This window comes from Nipponia nippon, unplaced genomic scaffold (assembly GCF_047370975.1).
Source record: "Nipponia nippon isolate SJK-2023a ecotype South Korea unplaced genomic scaffold, ASM4737097v1 scaffold_37, whole genome shotgun sequence".
Taxonomy (NCBI): Eukaryota; Metazoa; Chordata; class Aves; order Pelecaniformes; family Threskiornithidae; genus Nipponia; species Nipponia nippon.
In genome coordinates, this window is record NW_028262355.1 from 95,713 (window position 1) to 111,690 (window position 15,978).

Here is a 15,978-nt window from a genome sequence, read left to right on the forward strand (position 1 = left end):
TAAGCTGGATCACAAATGCAGACATTGGTGTCACCTACAGAGCCACCACCGTGAATTCGTAAGGTCCTAACACCCGATCCCAAGGAGCAGTAGCTTAGTTTGCAGGCCAAGTAAGCCCAAATCTTTGGTCCTGAGGTGTACACATTAATGGCTTAAGAAACTCCATGTTTTAAGGCCAAGCAAACCAGTTGCGAGGAGCAGGGTTTGGTTTTTATTGCTATTAAACTAAAGTCCAGCCCGCTTTGATATTATATTATGGTCCTTATATGTGAGAGAGAGAGAGAAGAGGAGGTGATGCTGTTAATAAAGCCATTTCTGCATTTTTTTTCATTTCTTTTTTTAAGGAATGATTTGCAGGTGGCACCATCCTCCCCCCTCTACAACACACTACCCCTGACGAGTTACAGGTCTCCTCTGCACCTACAGGGAGAAGTCAAACAGAAATCCCTATCGGACATCGCCAGTTCTGCAGCGCTACCTCCAACAGCAAGTTCAGCACTGGCTAAATAATTCATCATAGAGCATCAATTATTCCTGTAGGTTACCTGGTGTTTCTAATAAGCTCTAATCATGGCCAGTTTTTACCCTGGGAAAGCTGTGAGCTTCCCAAACGCATAGAGATCTTGATTTGGGCATTATTAAAGCCTAGCTTCACAATTATTAGCCTCACAACTACCCGCATGGATGAGAAAACTGCACATCTTGCCATCTTCGTGTGAATTCATTGCTTAGATGGAGGGCAAGCCACTGACAACACTCAATTGATTTCCCGTTCTCATCTCTCTTACTTTGGCAAGGACCAAAATGCTCCTAAAAATCATACTTTCTCCCTTCCCCCTCATCACGCTCCTTATTTAGGGCGGCATTCGGAGGGTCACACCCAGCCATAAACCCAAGGGAGGGAGGCATAAAGAGGAGAAACCTGGATATGCGACGCATCTGTTTGCAATACGCAGGGGGGATTCAAAATTTGTAATGCAAAAAAAAAAAAAAAAAAAATGCAAGTTAACACGCTGGCCCATGCCAGGCGAGGCTTTGAAATGGTTTGGAGAAAAGCAGATTTATTCCTTCCCTACACCACACACAAAGTCTGGTGGAAACAACGGTGAGCCAGAGTCATGCAGTCTCAATTTTGGCTTCTGGATGGTGTTGTTGGACTTTGCAGGGCTGCATTTTCATATGAACTTCCAGCTGCCCCTGGAAGGCTTAAGGTAGTTTAAAGTCTCAACTCCTTAATTGACAATAAAAGACTCAAGGTTGCAGGGAGGAACTTTTGGTCTGGTTTTAAACAACAAGGACTTGAAATTCCTTAGATGTCTCTGTTACTGACACGTTTAAGCCGACGCACCCAAATGCAGATGCATGCTCATGGAGAAGAAAAGTGCAGTATTGGAAGTCAGTGCAAAATCTGCTCAGTTCATACATGCAACTGTAAAGTCTCCAACTTGAAGCCCCCTTGCCAAGCGCTCATTTACTGCAGGCACGATCCACGCCGTAGCCTGCAGAGGTTTTCTCTCACAGCTACTGCTTTCCTGCTTCCAACAGCCCACCGAGTTCACAGCCCTCGGGACTAATGGAGACTTTAAACCACAGGTGCCAAAAAGCTTTTTACCAGGAGACTTGGTATTTGAGGTCAGTGAATACGTCTCTGTTGGCTCTGATGCAATGAGGTGCTCACAAGTCATTTTGACAATACTCGGGAGAGGAAAGGTACACAGCACAAGTCTTTTAATACAGGAGCAAGAGCAAGCGTGATCATCAGTGTCCGTTAATTTGTTAATATTACATATTGGCAGCAGTGTAAAATAACTCTAGCAGCAGCTGGAATGTCTCAGAGTTCATGTTAGATTTCCAGCATTGTATATTAATCCTATTTTTTGCATACTAATTATTTAAGTAATTAGAAGTTGCAGTGCCAAGTATGATGGACTCTCGCTGAGGAGAACAGCCATTTTTGGACAGAAGGGTGGTAGGGTCAGCAGTGCTACCCACAATATACAAACTACACTGCTGACCATGGCTTTTAATCCCAGGATCACCTGTAGCTCCGCATGCTTTTGAGAACACCTTCGGTACCAGGTGATGGGTGGGGAGCTCCGAGCAAGAGTTAAGTGGGATTTACACTGCCCCATACCTGGCTGTTCCTGATTTTTCCTCTCGGTGACCAAAAAAAGAAGAGGAAAGGATTTTTCTGATGCACCTCAACGGGACACCAACACAGGGTGGAGGAAAGGAGAGGACCACGCACATCCACACCTGGGTGCAACCATAGCCCCCAGGAGCCTCATCCCTCCTCTCCCCACTTATTCCCTCCTCCCATTTATTTCCTTTTTTTGCTGCTGTTCACGTAGCTGCCTCCAACCACTTTTGCCTACACGACACGCTGCGGCATGGCACAGGAACACAAGCATGAAGCTCACACTTCAGAAGGCGGCGGTGCTAATTATCTCCCGACTCCTTGCTTTTACCTTGCTGGCTTTCAGGATGTTGATCTGTTCCTCGTACACGGTGTCCCTGTTCTTCTCCAGAAATCCCTCACACTGGTACTCCACCTAGCAGGAGACAAAGGAAAAAGCCCAGAGGGTAAAGACCAACCGAACAGGGAGAAGGTGCTGTGTCCCACCACTCCCCTAACTGTTGGAACTCACCTTAAAAAACCCTGAGAGGGAGAAGTGGGGGGAACAACTGGAATTTAAAGGTCACTTTTTATAAAAGAAAGTGAATCTGAATGAAAGCAAAATCCTTGACACAAACACAAATTGTTTCTTAGTCATTAAGCTGCTCTGTATGGGACCCAACTGCACTTCCATGGAAACCAGGGGTAAAAATGCAATCAGTCCCTCTACATGCTCTTTTGTTCACTCCTCAACTCCTTGTAAGCTAATCAATAAACCTCAAAAGATCTCCTGACTACATCTCTTGTAGGTCTCTTGTTTTGTAGGTCTCGTTGCAGAGAGTCAAGGTGCAAAGGAAGACTTTTGAGAGGGCAGATGAAAATTCTGTTTTATTTTTTACATCTGAAGTTGGCTGAAATAACTGCTCACAAAAGGCAAAGCTTGCAAAGGAATATAATTTCTGAGGGATATGCGTGCAAAATCACGAGCCTAAGGAAAGGTGAGTATCAGCCTCTGCCATGGAAAGTGCTGCTTGCATCCAGGACAAACCTGGTTAGGAGAAGCACCTGTATGGGATCGCAGCCCCTGCAAGTCATCTGGCTCCTTGGACACGTCCACAGGTTGGCATACATTTTCCTTTCTAACCAATGTGTCTTAAAACTGCAAGGTTTTAAGATTATTTGCTATGAGTGACGCCTCTCACATCAGGGTTTCAGTGAAGCTGGAGCCCATGGATGAGACCCTACAGCACCAGGCACTGGGATTTAGAACCCACAGTTGGCATCTTCTGCCTCAAAAGGGTGGGATCAACCCAGGGTCTCCTCTCACGTGTTCCTCCCCACGTGCTGTGCTGACGCTTGCATCTCCTGCTCTTCAAAAATAATTCCCTTTTCCAATATATTTGCAGTGAAGCTGCCCTTACAGAAATTCATTTCACCACAGCTTTGAGAAAGAGGATTTTTCTCTACTCAAGAAAGCACAACTATTTAAAGCTTAGCGTAATAGTTTGGAGGCTCAAGTCCTCCAAGCTGATCTAGATCTGAGCGCCCAACCGAGATTACTGCCAACCAGGCATCCCTATCACCAAAAAGCAGTTTGCCCGTACTATAAACTAATTTTCCTTCGAGTGGCTCTTCCTTCCCTCCATGCGTTTCCCATTTCTGCATTCAAGTCCCAGCGCACGCGATAGGCGCCCGGTTACCTTATCGGCGAAGTGCACGACGATGAAGGAGGTGTTGGACATGCGAGGCTTCTGGAAGTGCTGGCTGCTGGCGTGCCGGTCGTACAGCTTCTGTGCCCAGTTCTGGTCGGTGCCTTTGGGAACCTGGACGAGGAGAAAATGGACCAAAAAGATGTGGTCAGGTATGCAAAGGTGGTGTGGGAAGGTTTTGGAGGAACCTTCCTTGTGGGCTTCCTATAGCCCACGTGGGCTACAGGAATATTTGAAAAACAAATTCCACCCCCCAGTCCTAGGAGCATGCGCTATTTTATTTTCATGTATATTCTTGACAAACACACTAAAATATAATTTCCAGTGAAAAACACTTGAATGCTGGCTCTGCTCCAACAGCCAGAACAGCTCTTGCAGGAAAAAAAAAATTAATTAAAGAAGTGTTTTTGCACTTAAGTTACATTAATTGCTCAGGCACCAACATTACTTTTTTAATGCAATTTTTGGCGACCAAATAGTTTCACTAACTGCCACCTGAGACAACAATCAACAGGTTCTATTTAATTTAAAATAATAATGATAATAAAATGATAATTTTAAAATATTAAAATAATAATAAAACGATAATTCTTAAGAAATCTCTGCCTCCCAGCAGGCTTGGGGTGGGGTCACTTGGATCCCAAACACGGGATGCATTAACCTCAGCTGCCCCCAGGGTTGGGACTTCAGACCCACATACCTGTCCTACCGCAGTCCAATGATTCCTGTGTCCCCCTCCCATGCATCCAGCCCCTTGTGCCAGGAATCTCCTGGATGCCAAACCCTCCTTCTGCACCCTATTTCCACCAAAATCAGGGTGCAAGTCTTACATGGATCTGCCCTTGAAAGGATTCGGCCATGGTATGCTACCTGTGCAGCAAGGGAATGGGCTACTTTTCACAAATCAGAAGTTACAAGGAGGGGTTGAGCTTACTTTCCTACTCAGCACCTGCAATTTTTACCCACTAAATCATTGTAAACTTGAGTTAATGCAATATATTGCCAAGACTATGGAAAAAAAAAAACAACACAGCTTTTGTTTTATTATTTTATAAGCCCATACGCAGCACGTGTGGGACAACCAGGGGATCAGGCCCAGCCAGCATGGGTTCATGAAGGGCAGGTCCTGCTTGACCAACCTGATCTCCTTCTATGACAAGGTGACCCGCTTGGTGGATGAGGGGAAGGCTGTGGATGTTGTCTACTTGGACTTTAGTAAGGCCTTTGACACAGTCTCCCACAGCATTCTCCTGGAGAAGCTGGCTGCTCACGGCTTGGATGGGTGCACTCTACGCTGGGTTAAAAACTGGCCGGACGGCCGAGCCCAGAGAGTGGTGGTGAACGGAGCCAAATCCAGTTGGCGGCCGGTCACCAGTGGTGTTCCCCAGGGCTCAGTGTTGGGGCCGGTCCTGTTCAATATCTTCATTGCTGATCTGGATGAGGGGATCGAGGGCACCCTCAGTCAGTTTGCAGATGACACCAAGTTGGGTGGAAGTGTCGATCTGCTGGAGGGCAGGAAGGCCCTGCAGAGGGACCTGGCCAGGCTGGAGCGATGGGCCCAGGCCAACGGGGTGAGGGTCAACAAGGCTCAGGGCCGGGTCCTGCCCTTGGGGCACAACAACCCCAGGCACCGCTGCAGGCGTGGGGAGGAGTGGCTGGGAGCTGCCCGGCGGGAAAGGGCCTGGGGGTGCTGGTCGACAGCCGCCTGAACATGAGCCAGCAGTGTGCCCAGGTGGCCAAGAGGGCCCATGGCATCCTGGCTTGTATCAGGAACGGTGTGGCCAGCAGGACCATGGAGGTGATGGTGCCCCTGCACTGGGCACTGGTGAGGCCGCCCCTCGAATGCTGTGCTCAGCGCTGGGCCCCTCACCCCAAGGCGGCCATGGAGGGGCTGGAGCGTGGCCAGAGCAGGGCAGCGAGGCTGGGGCAGGGGCTGGAGCACAAGGCTGGGGAGGAGCGGCTGGGGGAGCTGGGGGGGCTCAGCCTGGAGAAGAGGAGGCTGAGGGGAGCCCTCATCGCTCTCTGCAACTGCCTGAAAGGAGGCTGGAGCCGGGGGGGGTCGGTCTCTTCTCCCCAGGAACAAGCGATGGGACGAGAGGGAACGGCCTCAAGCTGTGCCACGGCAGGTTTAGGTTGGATATTAGGAAAAACTTCTTCACAGAGAGAGCGGTCAGGCACGGGCACAGGCTGCCCAGGGAAGTGGTGCAATCATAGTCCCTGGAAGCGTTCAAAAACGTGTTGATGTGGTGCTTAGGGACGTGGGGTAGAGGTGGGCCTGGCAGTTAGGTTAACGGTTGGACTTGATGATCTCAGAGGTCTTTTCCAACCTTAACGGTTCCATGATTCCGTAGCTGTATAGCAGCATATGACAATATTTTGTAACTTCTGATACTCTCATGATTACAATTCCCATAAAGCCTCAGTTTTTTAGGGTACGTTTAGGACCCTCTTTGCTAACCGGCCAAAGTAAGAAGTAAAACAGTACGAAGGAAAACTTGAGACAGATGATGAATATTTTTTTACGCTGCTCTGAACCAGCCTTTGATTTCACAGCAGCAAGCCAAAACGTGCCAGAAGGGTTCTGGACATGGGGCTAAACTGCTCCTGCCCACTCCTGTTAAGTGGAAGAAGTGGCTGAATTCAATGCAGCAGCCGCTCATGCAAGCCGTGCTATCCCAGGACTATTTTATATTTTGCTGTTGTAAGCGTAGCCAATTATGGATACACATAGAAATAATATAGATTATATATAAATATTAAATTATACATATTTATGCAATTATATACATATTTACGCAAGATAGACATGCATATTTAAACTCTGGGGTTATAGAAATGCAGATGGGTTTCTTTTTTACATATAAATATGAAATATAACTGATGAAAACACTCTCTCCAGAGCGATCGTTAGGTCTCTCCTGTTCGGGACTGAGTTGCGGGTGCAGAGCAAAAGCACCGCAGCCACCTGAGGTGCCTGATGCTGCAGATTTATCCTGCACCAGGCTCTCTTTTAGCTTTTAGGCCATCCACTTTGCTGAAAAACCTGCTTATCTCAGAGTTGAACTTCAAAGGCGTCGCTCCTGCCTCCCAGAAAGAGGGTTTCGCCGTACCCGCACCACTCCCTGCTCATCGCTGTGCAGCCTGGGTATTTTTAGCTGCCTGAGAAGCACCTGATAGGGACCAACTCCTGGAGATAAAAACTAACAGGGCCGTTATCTGTACTATTATAAGAGCTTTTTGTATTGGCTTGGCAGTTTAAGGCCTTTAGAGCCAGTGAGAAAGTTATTTAGAGACTATCTCATCAGTGCAGGACCTTTTTAGGGGAAGGACTTAGAGGGAAGTCGACTGCCTTGCAAGCATTGTATGGAAATCTCTAAACAGGAAAAACCTTAGACCAGTAATTTCACAAGGTCACTGCTTCTGCTCGTCTGTCCTCACTGTTCCTCTGCCCACCGCTCTGCATAAAATCAGCCGGGCAGCGTAATCCCGGCCAGGGTCACCTCCCATCTCCATACGCTGTCCTCTCAGCTGCTGGGAGCTACTGCAACCAAAATCAAACCTACCCGGCGCAGCCAGGGTCAGCCCCTAGGCTCGAGTCCACTGCCTTTGTATCAGAAGCGTCCCAGGGTCAAGCATCCACCACGACCAGCAGACAGCCGAGGAGATGTTTGGAGCTGTTTGGACTAAAGGGTGAGATTCCCTCCACCATCACCTCCAACAGAAGGACAATTAACAGGATAAGCAGTGAAGGTCCATTCAAACCTAATGATCTAAAAGTCAACCCTCTGAAAACACAGAAGGAGCTATTTAAATTTTCATTTCTTTTCTCCTCGTCACTCCAATATATGTTAAAGCCTGAAAAGAGCTTGGGCTTCCTCCACACTCCAGAGACACGTTCCACTGCAAGTGATGTGCCTGACTTTAAAGTCATAAAAGCTGACAGCGTGACGTAGACGAAGTTATTCTGCCGTCGGATTAGGCGGTCCGCCCGAAAGGAAAGCCCAGAGGTCCAACCTCCGTGTATCTGCTCGTGGAGCAGAAATCCCCCCGGACAGGACCACGTGGCATAGGAAGGCACCATGCTGATTTCTGATGTTCAAAAAAACTAATGAATCCAGACAAGGACAACACATTTGCTCAGATAGCCAAGTTCACAAGAGATGCACAGAGACAAGCGGGATTGAAAACCGGTCTGCTAGTAGCAGACTTCATTATTTCTGGCACTTGACAGAAGGACACAGGAAAGGTTATAGAGCATCTTTCGAACAGTGTTAGAAAATGCATTTGGCACATTAACAGCGTAACGCGATGGCAACGTGCCATAAAACACAAAACGGATCCGTGAGAGAGTTTGAGAACATGAGGGAACTCGTGGGTTTGGTTAGACACATCCCCCTTTGGCAGCCTCAGGGTCACATTGCTCCTCAGCAGAAAGAATTTCACTAAGATCCATAATAAATCTCAGACAACAATGCCGTGATTGACACATCAACACTTCCAACCAGCCCGTTCTTGAGCAAACCCGTTTAGATGCACTTCATGCTAACAGAAAATTTTTTTCATTAATTTTTCCATTCCCACTCCCATCCCAAGATAGGCAAAAGCAAGAAAGCAGCCAGGCAGCAGGACACCTTACGGAGAAACCTGGATATCCGCAGCAACTTCAGACTGTACTCCCAAATGACACTCGGGAAGTGTACGGAAGATATGCAGCATTCACACAGAGCAAGCAATTTCAGCCTGAAAATCAGGACACCTCATCCGGCTTTGACAAAGAGAGATGACTGCCTTTCTTAGGGACTTCAGTTTCCTCTGAGGATAATTTAAGGCCCTTGAAAAACCAACCCCAACTGGCTCCTCCTCTCCAGAGCACTGAAGTTGCTCTCCAAGCGTTCCCTCCAACCGCAAAGCCTTCAAAGTCTTCCTAGGAAGTCTGCTGTCCCCTCTGCCAAAGTCATTCCCTCTATAACAAGACCAACCATACCCTAAAGCCATCCCAGACATCCAAGCAAGTCTTCCACACACCCTCCCAACTTCCCACAACTGGATTTTCGGAAGACAGCCTCCCTCCTTAACACCTGTCTCTTCTGATGGGCTCTACGTTGCTCTCCTTGCTCTCCTCAAGGGCTCTGGTCTTATCCCATATTATTTCCCACCACCACTGTTGGCCTTATGGTGACTCCCTCTGCATTTCACAGCTCACCAGGAGGGAGGTTCTCCTGGATGCCCTTCTCCCCTTTCCCTCCTCTTCAGGCTCATCAGTTTGTGCTACAACACTTGAATGTTGCGCCTGTCGCGGTGGCCTTGGTTTCTGGCCAAGGCCATTCCTGTGCGTGGGACATGAACTCTTGCTGTTTCTCTGGCATCTTTTTAGGTCAAAGCAAAATAAAGAGGTCCTAAAAGCTCCAGATCCAGGCAGGTGACAATCCAGAATGGGGAAAAGGCTCTTTGAGGACTCCAAGATCACTTAGCAGATGACATAAGGTCCTGCAGAGATTACAGGGCCTCCTGGGCAGACCAGGGACGTAACTGGAGGCTGGACCAAATGACCTCCAGAAGCCCCCTCCAACCTTAGTAATTCTACAACAGCTTCCAACTCCTAAGACCTCAAAGCTGTTTAAAAACCCCCAAACCCAAACGTCTCCTAAAGCCCTCTTTTTTCAGAGCTAAGGTTTTTATCATCTGCTTTCATGAGACAGGTTTAGCCCTTAAAACTCCAATCTCAATTCAAGAGCCCTCTCTTTCATTGCCGATTCTCATTTCAACCCTGTCTGGTTCCCTTCTTCTCTAAACGGTGACAAGACTCTCATTATGCACCAAAGGTCTATGACCTTCGTTAGCTGAACCGCTTCAGCACGTACCCAACCACACCCTCCCCAACCTCACATTAAAGATTAAAAAAAAAATCCATTCTGTGAAGCGAGAATGTTAGCGACAAACCCTCCACATTTGCGCTAATGTTTCATTATGTTGACAGGACCCCCTCGATGCCATTTCAAGCCCCGGAGTATATTTATCCACCGTTGTACGTGCTAACGAGACGACTTGCAATTACTCTATTGTGGTCCCGCGCCCACCGTGGCCGCCTCTCCCCGAGAGGTGAAACGCTACCGCTGGTGATGCGGGGGTGAGGGTTTTAATCCCTAAACCGGTGCTTTCAGTTTGACAGGCTTTGCTGAAATTTTCATAAAGCTGGAGAACACTTGCAGGTTATTATAAAAGAGCTGATTAGGGGGCCCATAATAAGGGCCTGTGACTAATGACAGCATTCCCCACTGACAGGTAAATACTCAGATAATTGGCATTTGATGTAGGGGGGAATAGATCCTGTGTTTCATTTTTTTGGTCCAAAAAAGCATGGATGAAAAAAGTATTACCAGGCAGATCTACAGCAAAGTTGGCCGTATTCCTGCTGTTCCATAGCAATTGTTCCGTCTAACGCAATGTCACCAGCAGCAACCAGTGCCAGGTGCTTCAGAGAGGAGCAAAGGGTGTTATCAGCTAATATGGCATGAGGGAAACTTTCCTTACGGTCTTCACAACACCCGGGAGGCGGTTCAAGCCTGAAGAATTTAACAGGCTTAATAGCACAGAGACTAAATGAAATGGTGCTGAATATCAAGCAAATAATCTGACCTCCTTCTGAGCCAGCACTGGCTAAGATGCTATTTTAAGGGCATCAAATTAAGTTTAATTTGTTCTCAATCGTAAGGAGCCTTCCCAAGACTGGATTTGAAAAGGGCAAAGCCGCAACTCTGGCTCATCGCAAAGAGATAGCGTCTGTACCCCAGACGAGGGCTGAGCTCGTGGGACGTGCAGGTTGGGACAGCCTCGTTGTGCCTGGGAAGACAGCCCTGTCGCATGGAGGAGAGCAGCCACTTGACAGGTCACCTCGCTTCCAGACAAGTCATACATCTCCTTAAATCCCAACAGGGACACTAGTCTAAATACTGGATCCAAAACCTTTCCCTCTGATGCAACGTGACATTCCCGCCCTCGGGCCACTAGACCTGTCCCATACCCACGTATCCCACAGAGCCAACGAGAATTCCTTGTGTCCTTCTCATCACCTTGGCTATCCTGGTGAGGGGCCCCTTCCCTGCTGCAGCTCTCCCACCACCCATTGCCTCGCCCTTTCCTGCCCTCGTTCAAAAACCCTCAAAGCCCTTCCACAACCAGTAAGACATTTCCTGGCACAGAATATATCCAAGTCTCGACAGAAACTCTTCCCAAAGACAACTTGATCACCCCATAGCAAAACCAGCCTGAGGCTCCACAAGGCAGCCACATCCAGCAGGGAGGCAGTCACCATCCCCTTCCACCAGGCTCTTCTCAGCATTTGAAAAGGCTTATTTCATGGTTGAGTCTAACTTCAACTTCTAGCTATTGCGTGCATGCTTGGGATTTTTTGTGTCAAAGGGTCTGAAATCCCTCCCACTGACTATCACAACCACTCACGTGCAGCGCTCAAGTTTCTTTATCCTCTGTATCACAATGTCCGAGAGCCCTGTTCTGACCACACTCTCTCCAGTATTTCCTCATCATCATTGCTGTGCAGACACCAGAACTGGAAGGGATACGAGCTGCGCTGCCCAGTGTAGGAGCCCTTTTCATCGCAGCATCACTCTGAGCTCTCCTGTTGAGATGACCGTACCTAAAAACTGTGGACTTTCCACCTCCTCTTCCCGCCAAAGACCTTCAAACAGGCATCCCGGCTTCCCAAGAAAATCTCCCATCTTACGTTCCTTGTTCCTATATTTGATAATTCATGACTGAACAAGGAGTCCAACCTTTCTCATGGATTTTAATGAAGGGTTCCTGTTCTGGCATTTCTACTCAACTTTTAAGCAAGATTTAATTTAGGCTGTTGTGAGAGACAGATGGTAAAAGACAGCAAACTACTCTCCCAACATCACAAGCTTGGTTTAAAACAACCAAACCAACGCAACCAACCACAAACCCAAAACTCAGAAAAGCTGAGGGAAGACACAATTCCAAACCCCAACAGAAGAATGCTGAAGGAATGGCTAAACAAGAAGCCTACACAACTGAAGACACTTCTACAGGTCATCCCTGGCTCCTGCTTCTCTATCTCAAAGGAGCAGAAGGGACATGCAATTTTGGTCTTCTGCAAAACTTGTGTGAAATCCAGGCCTGAAGTCAGTCAGAACTTGGCACCGACTTCAGCAAATCCTCATTATGTGGCTGATGTCCCTTGACGCTCCAAGGTTAACCAAACAGGAGGCCCTCCCAGACATGCTTTTTTCTATATGCCAAGCGCCACTGAAACACAAATTCCAGCATCTGAAGTCTGTACGCTACATGCAATCAACTTTACCCCAAACAGCTATCGCAAGAGGACTCTGGTTTCCCTTGGGACAAAACAAGGCTTGAGACAGGGAGGAACTCCAGCTCCTGGATAACACTGAAGAAATCAAAAGTCACAAGCAACGGGTATCCCCACACGCAGTCAGACCAGAAACGTGAGCTCTGGCAATACGCTGTGAGGCGCAGGTACCCAGGTTGGCAGCAAACATCTGCCAAGGAGGTTCTGAATGGTCCTAAAGCAAAGCAAATGCCAACAGTCTACGCTAGCAACGCACATGAAAGGAGATGTTTACCCTCTTGAAAACTACCACAGGTTAAAACCCATTCTTTAACCTTTTATAAAAATAAAAATGCCAGCGAAAAGGTGGGTGCTCCTCTTTACCTTGCACTCTTCATCCAGTAGGTCCAAGATACCAAGTTTCGCCTCTATAAGGTCTATGCAGGGCTGGTTATCGTAGAAGTCTATGAGAGTCCAAGGGATTCCCTCCTTCATGTACTCTTCTTGTTCCAGCTTAAACACATGCTGAGAGTGGAAAAACAGCAGAGTTACTGACTGTGGCTCCAGTCAGCACAGCGTCAGCCCCTTTCTGTTCACCCACTTGTCCCCTCAGCGCGTCCAGAAGCCGTAGAAGCTTTAGGTGCCCTCCGTACAGCTTGTACAGGCTCTGCCATTTACACAATCTAGCTTCTGGCAAGCAAAACAAAAGCTTTACACTAAAAAACCACGGGACAGGGGGAAAAAATAAAAAAAAGCCTTTAAATGACTTTCACTAGGAAATGACTGAAGCTGTCACTACATTGAGGTGGAAGCCATATATTGAAATGGCAATGATATATATATCTCTTGGGCTGAGAAAAAACCCTCTCTCCTTTGGTGCTCTGCTGATTAAACCAGTGACCTGCAGCAGGTTCACAAGCTGGGAGGCAAGCCAGGGCTGAGCACGTGTGCCCCCATCTGTGAGCAGAGCTTCACAAAGAGCACCCATCGTCCTAGAAGAGGTATCAGCAGCCGTATCTGACTGACTCAGGAACATGTCTATTGTAGATTCTTATTAAAAAAAAAAAAAAAAAATTTGCATGGCTTATATATCTCAGACCTCTGCCCAAGCAGATAAATTGTCTCTGGCTATTTCTGAGATACTCTAAGCATATTAAAAAATGATTTTTCAAATGCACTTTTTTCTTCAAAGATAGCTTTTTAAAATCTCTTCAAACGTGTCATCTCAGAGTTTGAATTTATAAGCTTCAGAAGTGATAGTTGGACATACTAAGATATGAATAGTGCAAATACAATCCATAATTTACTTTTCATTTTTAGCAGCAGCGATCTGATACATTAGATATACTGCATATGTTCATGTCCACGCATATGATACGGTTTCAAAGTGCCAAACTACTCCACAGTACTTGGCTGCTCAAATTTAACAAGTTTTCCTTTGTATCCTGAAACTAATAGTAATTTTTTCCCTGCTTACAACACAAGCAGAAGACGACCCCTTACTGGTTTCATTTCCAGTGCAGGTAAGGGCTTATATCTAATAAACCAGAAGATTCTCAGGTTTTTGTGAGGCACGTCCAAGTGAAAAAACAGGGAGTGTGTCCAATCCTGCTATTTAATACAGAGTTTTCATTGCAGAGGTTTAAGTCACACTTAATGGGCAGGTTTCCACCCATGCTTTGTCTCACACTGGCAATCAGGACTCTGCACAAGACCATCCAGGTTTCGGTTTAGGACTGAAACTATGCAAAAAAAAAAAAAAAAAAATTGGCAAACTTTCTACTTACTCAAAACCATTCGCAACCCTGCTTCCAGTCTCAAGCGCATCAATCAACCAAGCAACATTTTGAGCTTGATATGAATATTTAGTGCAATTGCAGTGCACAATCATTGCCCGGGAGAGATGGTATCTCAAGGACTCCATTCGTGCCGGCCACGCGATCCGGCCAGGCTGCAGGTAAATGCCATTAAGCAGAAGCCACACACACAATAATCCCTCCTTAATACATTTTCTGCTAAGTTTTCTGGAACGTTTCCAAGCTGACCTTACCGAGTTGAACTGCTGCTGGAGCTTTTCGTTGGCATAGTTGATACAAAACTGTTCAAAGCTATTCACTTCAAAAGTTTCAAACCTGCAAAGCAATGAATAAATCAGCATTAAGCGTTGCTTCGTCTCAAAGTCTACTTTTCTCTGCAACGGTGTCATCTGTGTGACGGGGAACACCAGTTATTCAACCGTCTCTTTGCATTTCTCCTATCCCAGATCTACGCTTTCCTCCTCATTCCCCAAAACGTCTATCTTTCCTTGCCACAACTCAAGGGAATCAAGAGGTCTCTTCTGCTACGCACGAATGAGAGATTCGGTACGACGGTAGCTTCCTGCCCATCAGCCAGTAGTGCTGTCTGAGACGAAAAATGTAACAGCCTCTCTTGGGGAAAAATATTATGAAATATTAAGTCCAAATATATTCACTGCAAAAGTGATGGAGACACAGTAGCTGCTCTCTTAAAAGACCCAACACGGTATTTTTAATGCAATTCAATAGAGCAGAAAAAGAAGGTATTAAATTCATAATTATAGCCTCTGTATTGCATCCCTGATAGCACAAAAATTAGATACACATGAGCAAGGGACTTCGTGGAGGCAGAGGGAGAAATAGTGCTTTCAGCTCCAATTCCAACACACCCCTTCGAGGGTGTTTGGTGTCGGTCTCGGTGATTCCCCTCTTCATCAGGGCTTCAAAAGCTCTCCTTGCAGAAACATCACCCACCCCTCCACAGGCCACTGGCCAACTCCAAACCGAGCTCAAAGCTGGCATCCTAGTCACAATTAGAAAAGAAAAAATATGCAGTTTTAGTAACACAAACTACAGGCAAGCAGCAAAAAGCCAACCGAGCCCGCGGGGTGGTCGAGGCTGAAGCACACGACGCCAAGGGACAGGCAGAGGGAGTGAGCCTTGCTCTTAAAAAAGGCATTTTTCAGCTATCACAGGGAATTATGTTATTTATATTTCTATTTTGAAGGCACAGTTGGAAGAGGGAGAAAAAAAGTCTTTGACACATGACTGTAAGGATTAAACTAAGGGAAGAAGTGGCAAAGCTCCCTGTGCTTAATGAATAAGCTGCCATAATGATAAACGCGCAGTGAAATAATCGCTTGGGTAATAGGTGCTGTAGGAGCTGGCAGAATAGTCTTAAAGCACAAAACAAATGAAGCCCTTTTTTTCCCCCCAAAATCAGTATTTCTAGTACTTTCTGAAAACTACCTGGTTGTTATCCATTACTCCCCAGGTATTGCCAGGTGGTAATGGCTTCACCATACAAAATGCCCGAGCCCTTAGGGAAAGGCAATGGAAATAGAAAAGGGGGAACGGGAGAAAGGAACCGCTTTTGTGCTTTTATCTTCCCAGCAGCCCTCAAAGAAATGGAGGACCGGGAAACCAAACATGGGGCCGGCGTTGCCGCTGGAGCTGACGCAACCCGTGCCAAGCAGAGGATGCTCAATCCCTCCCCGTCCCAAGAACCGAGCTTTAAAATCTTTAATGTGTCAAAATCTGGTGTCTGGGACCAACAAATGTTTATATTAAACACGTGGCCAGAGCCTCAGTGATGAACATGTCCTTGAAGAGCTCCCACTGTGCTTGATCTTGGTTCCACGGCCGTTGTGCCAAGCAGATCGGCGCCTTCAGCTCTTGCAACTAAAGGGTCTCCTTGGAAATACCAATTCCTGCAGTTTCACTATCAGAGCAGCAGGGCAAGAAAAGGTTTAATGAAAATGGAGATGGAGAAGCACGGCAAGCTAGATAGAAAAACACGAGAGCGGCGGT

At 46.9% G+C, this 15,978-nt stretch overlaps 1 protein-coding gene across 3 annotated transcripts in view; it reads right to left on the reverse strand.

Annotated features, from left to right (window-relative positions):
* The window catches only part of MYO5B (myosin VB), a 153,808-nt gene that overhangs the window by 68,627 nt on the left and 69,203 nt on the right, over positions 1–15,978 (reverse strand). For all 3 annotated transcript variants that reach the window (XM_087772767.1, XM_087772768.1, XM_087772769.1), the window contains exons 11-14: positions 14,202–14,283; positions 12,536–12,676; positions 3,817–3,939; positions 2,469–2,552 (exon numbers count right to left, since the gene is read on the reverse strand). In XM_087772767.1, the coding sequence (XP_087628893.1) occupies positions 2,469–2,552; positions 3,817–3,939; positions 12,536–12,676; positions 14,202–14,283 (430 nt within the window). The remainder of the gene's footprint in view (positions 1–2,468; positions 2,553–3,816; positions 3,940–12,535; positions 12,677–14,201; positions 14,284–15,978) is intronic.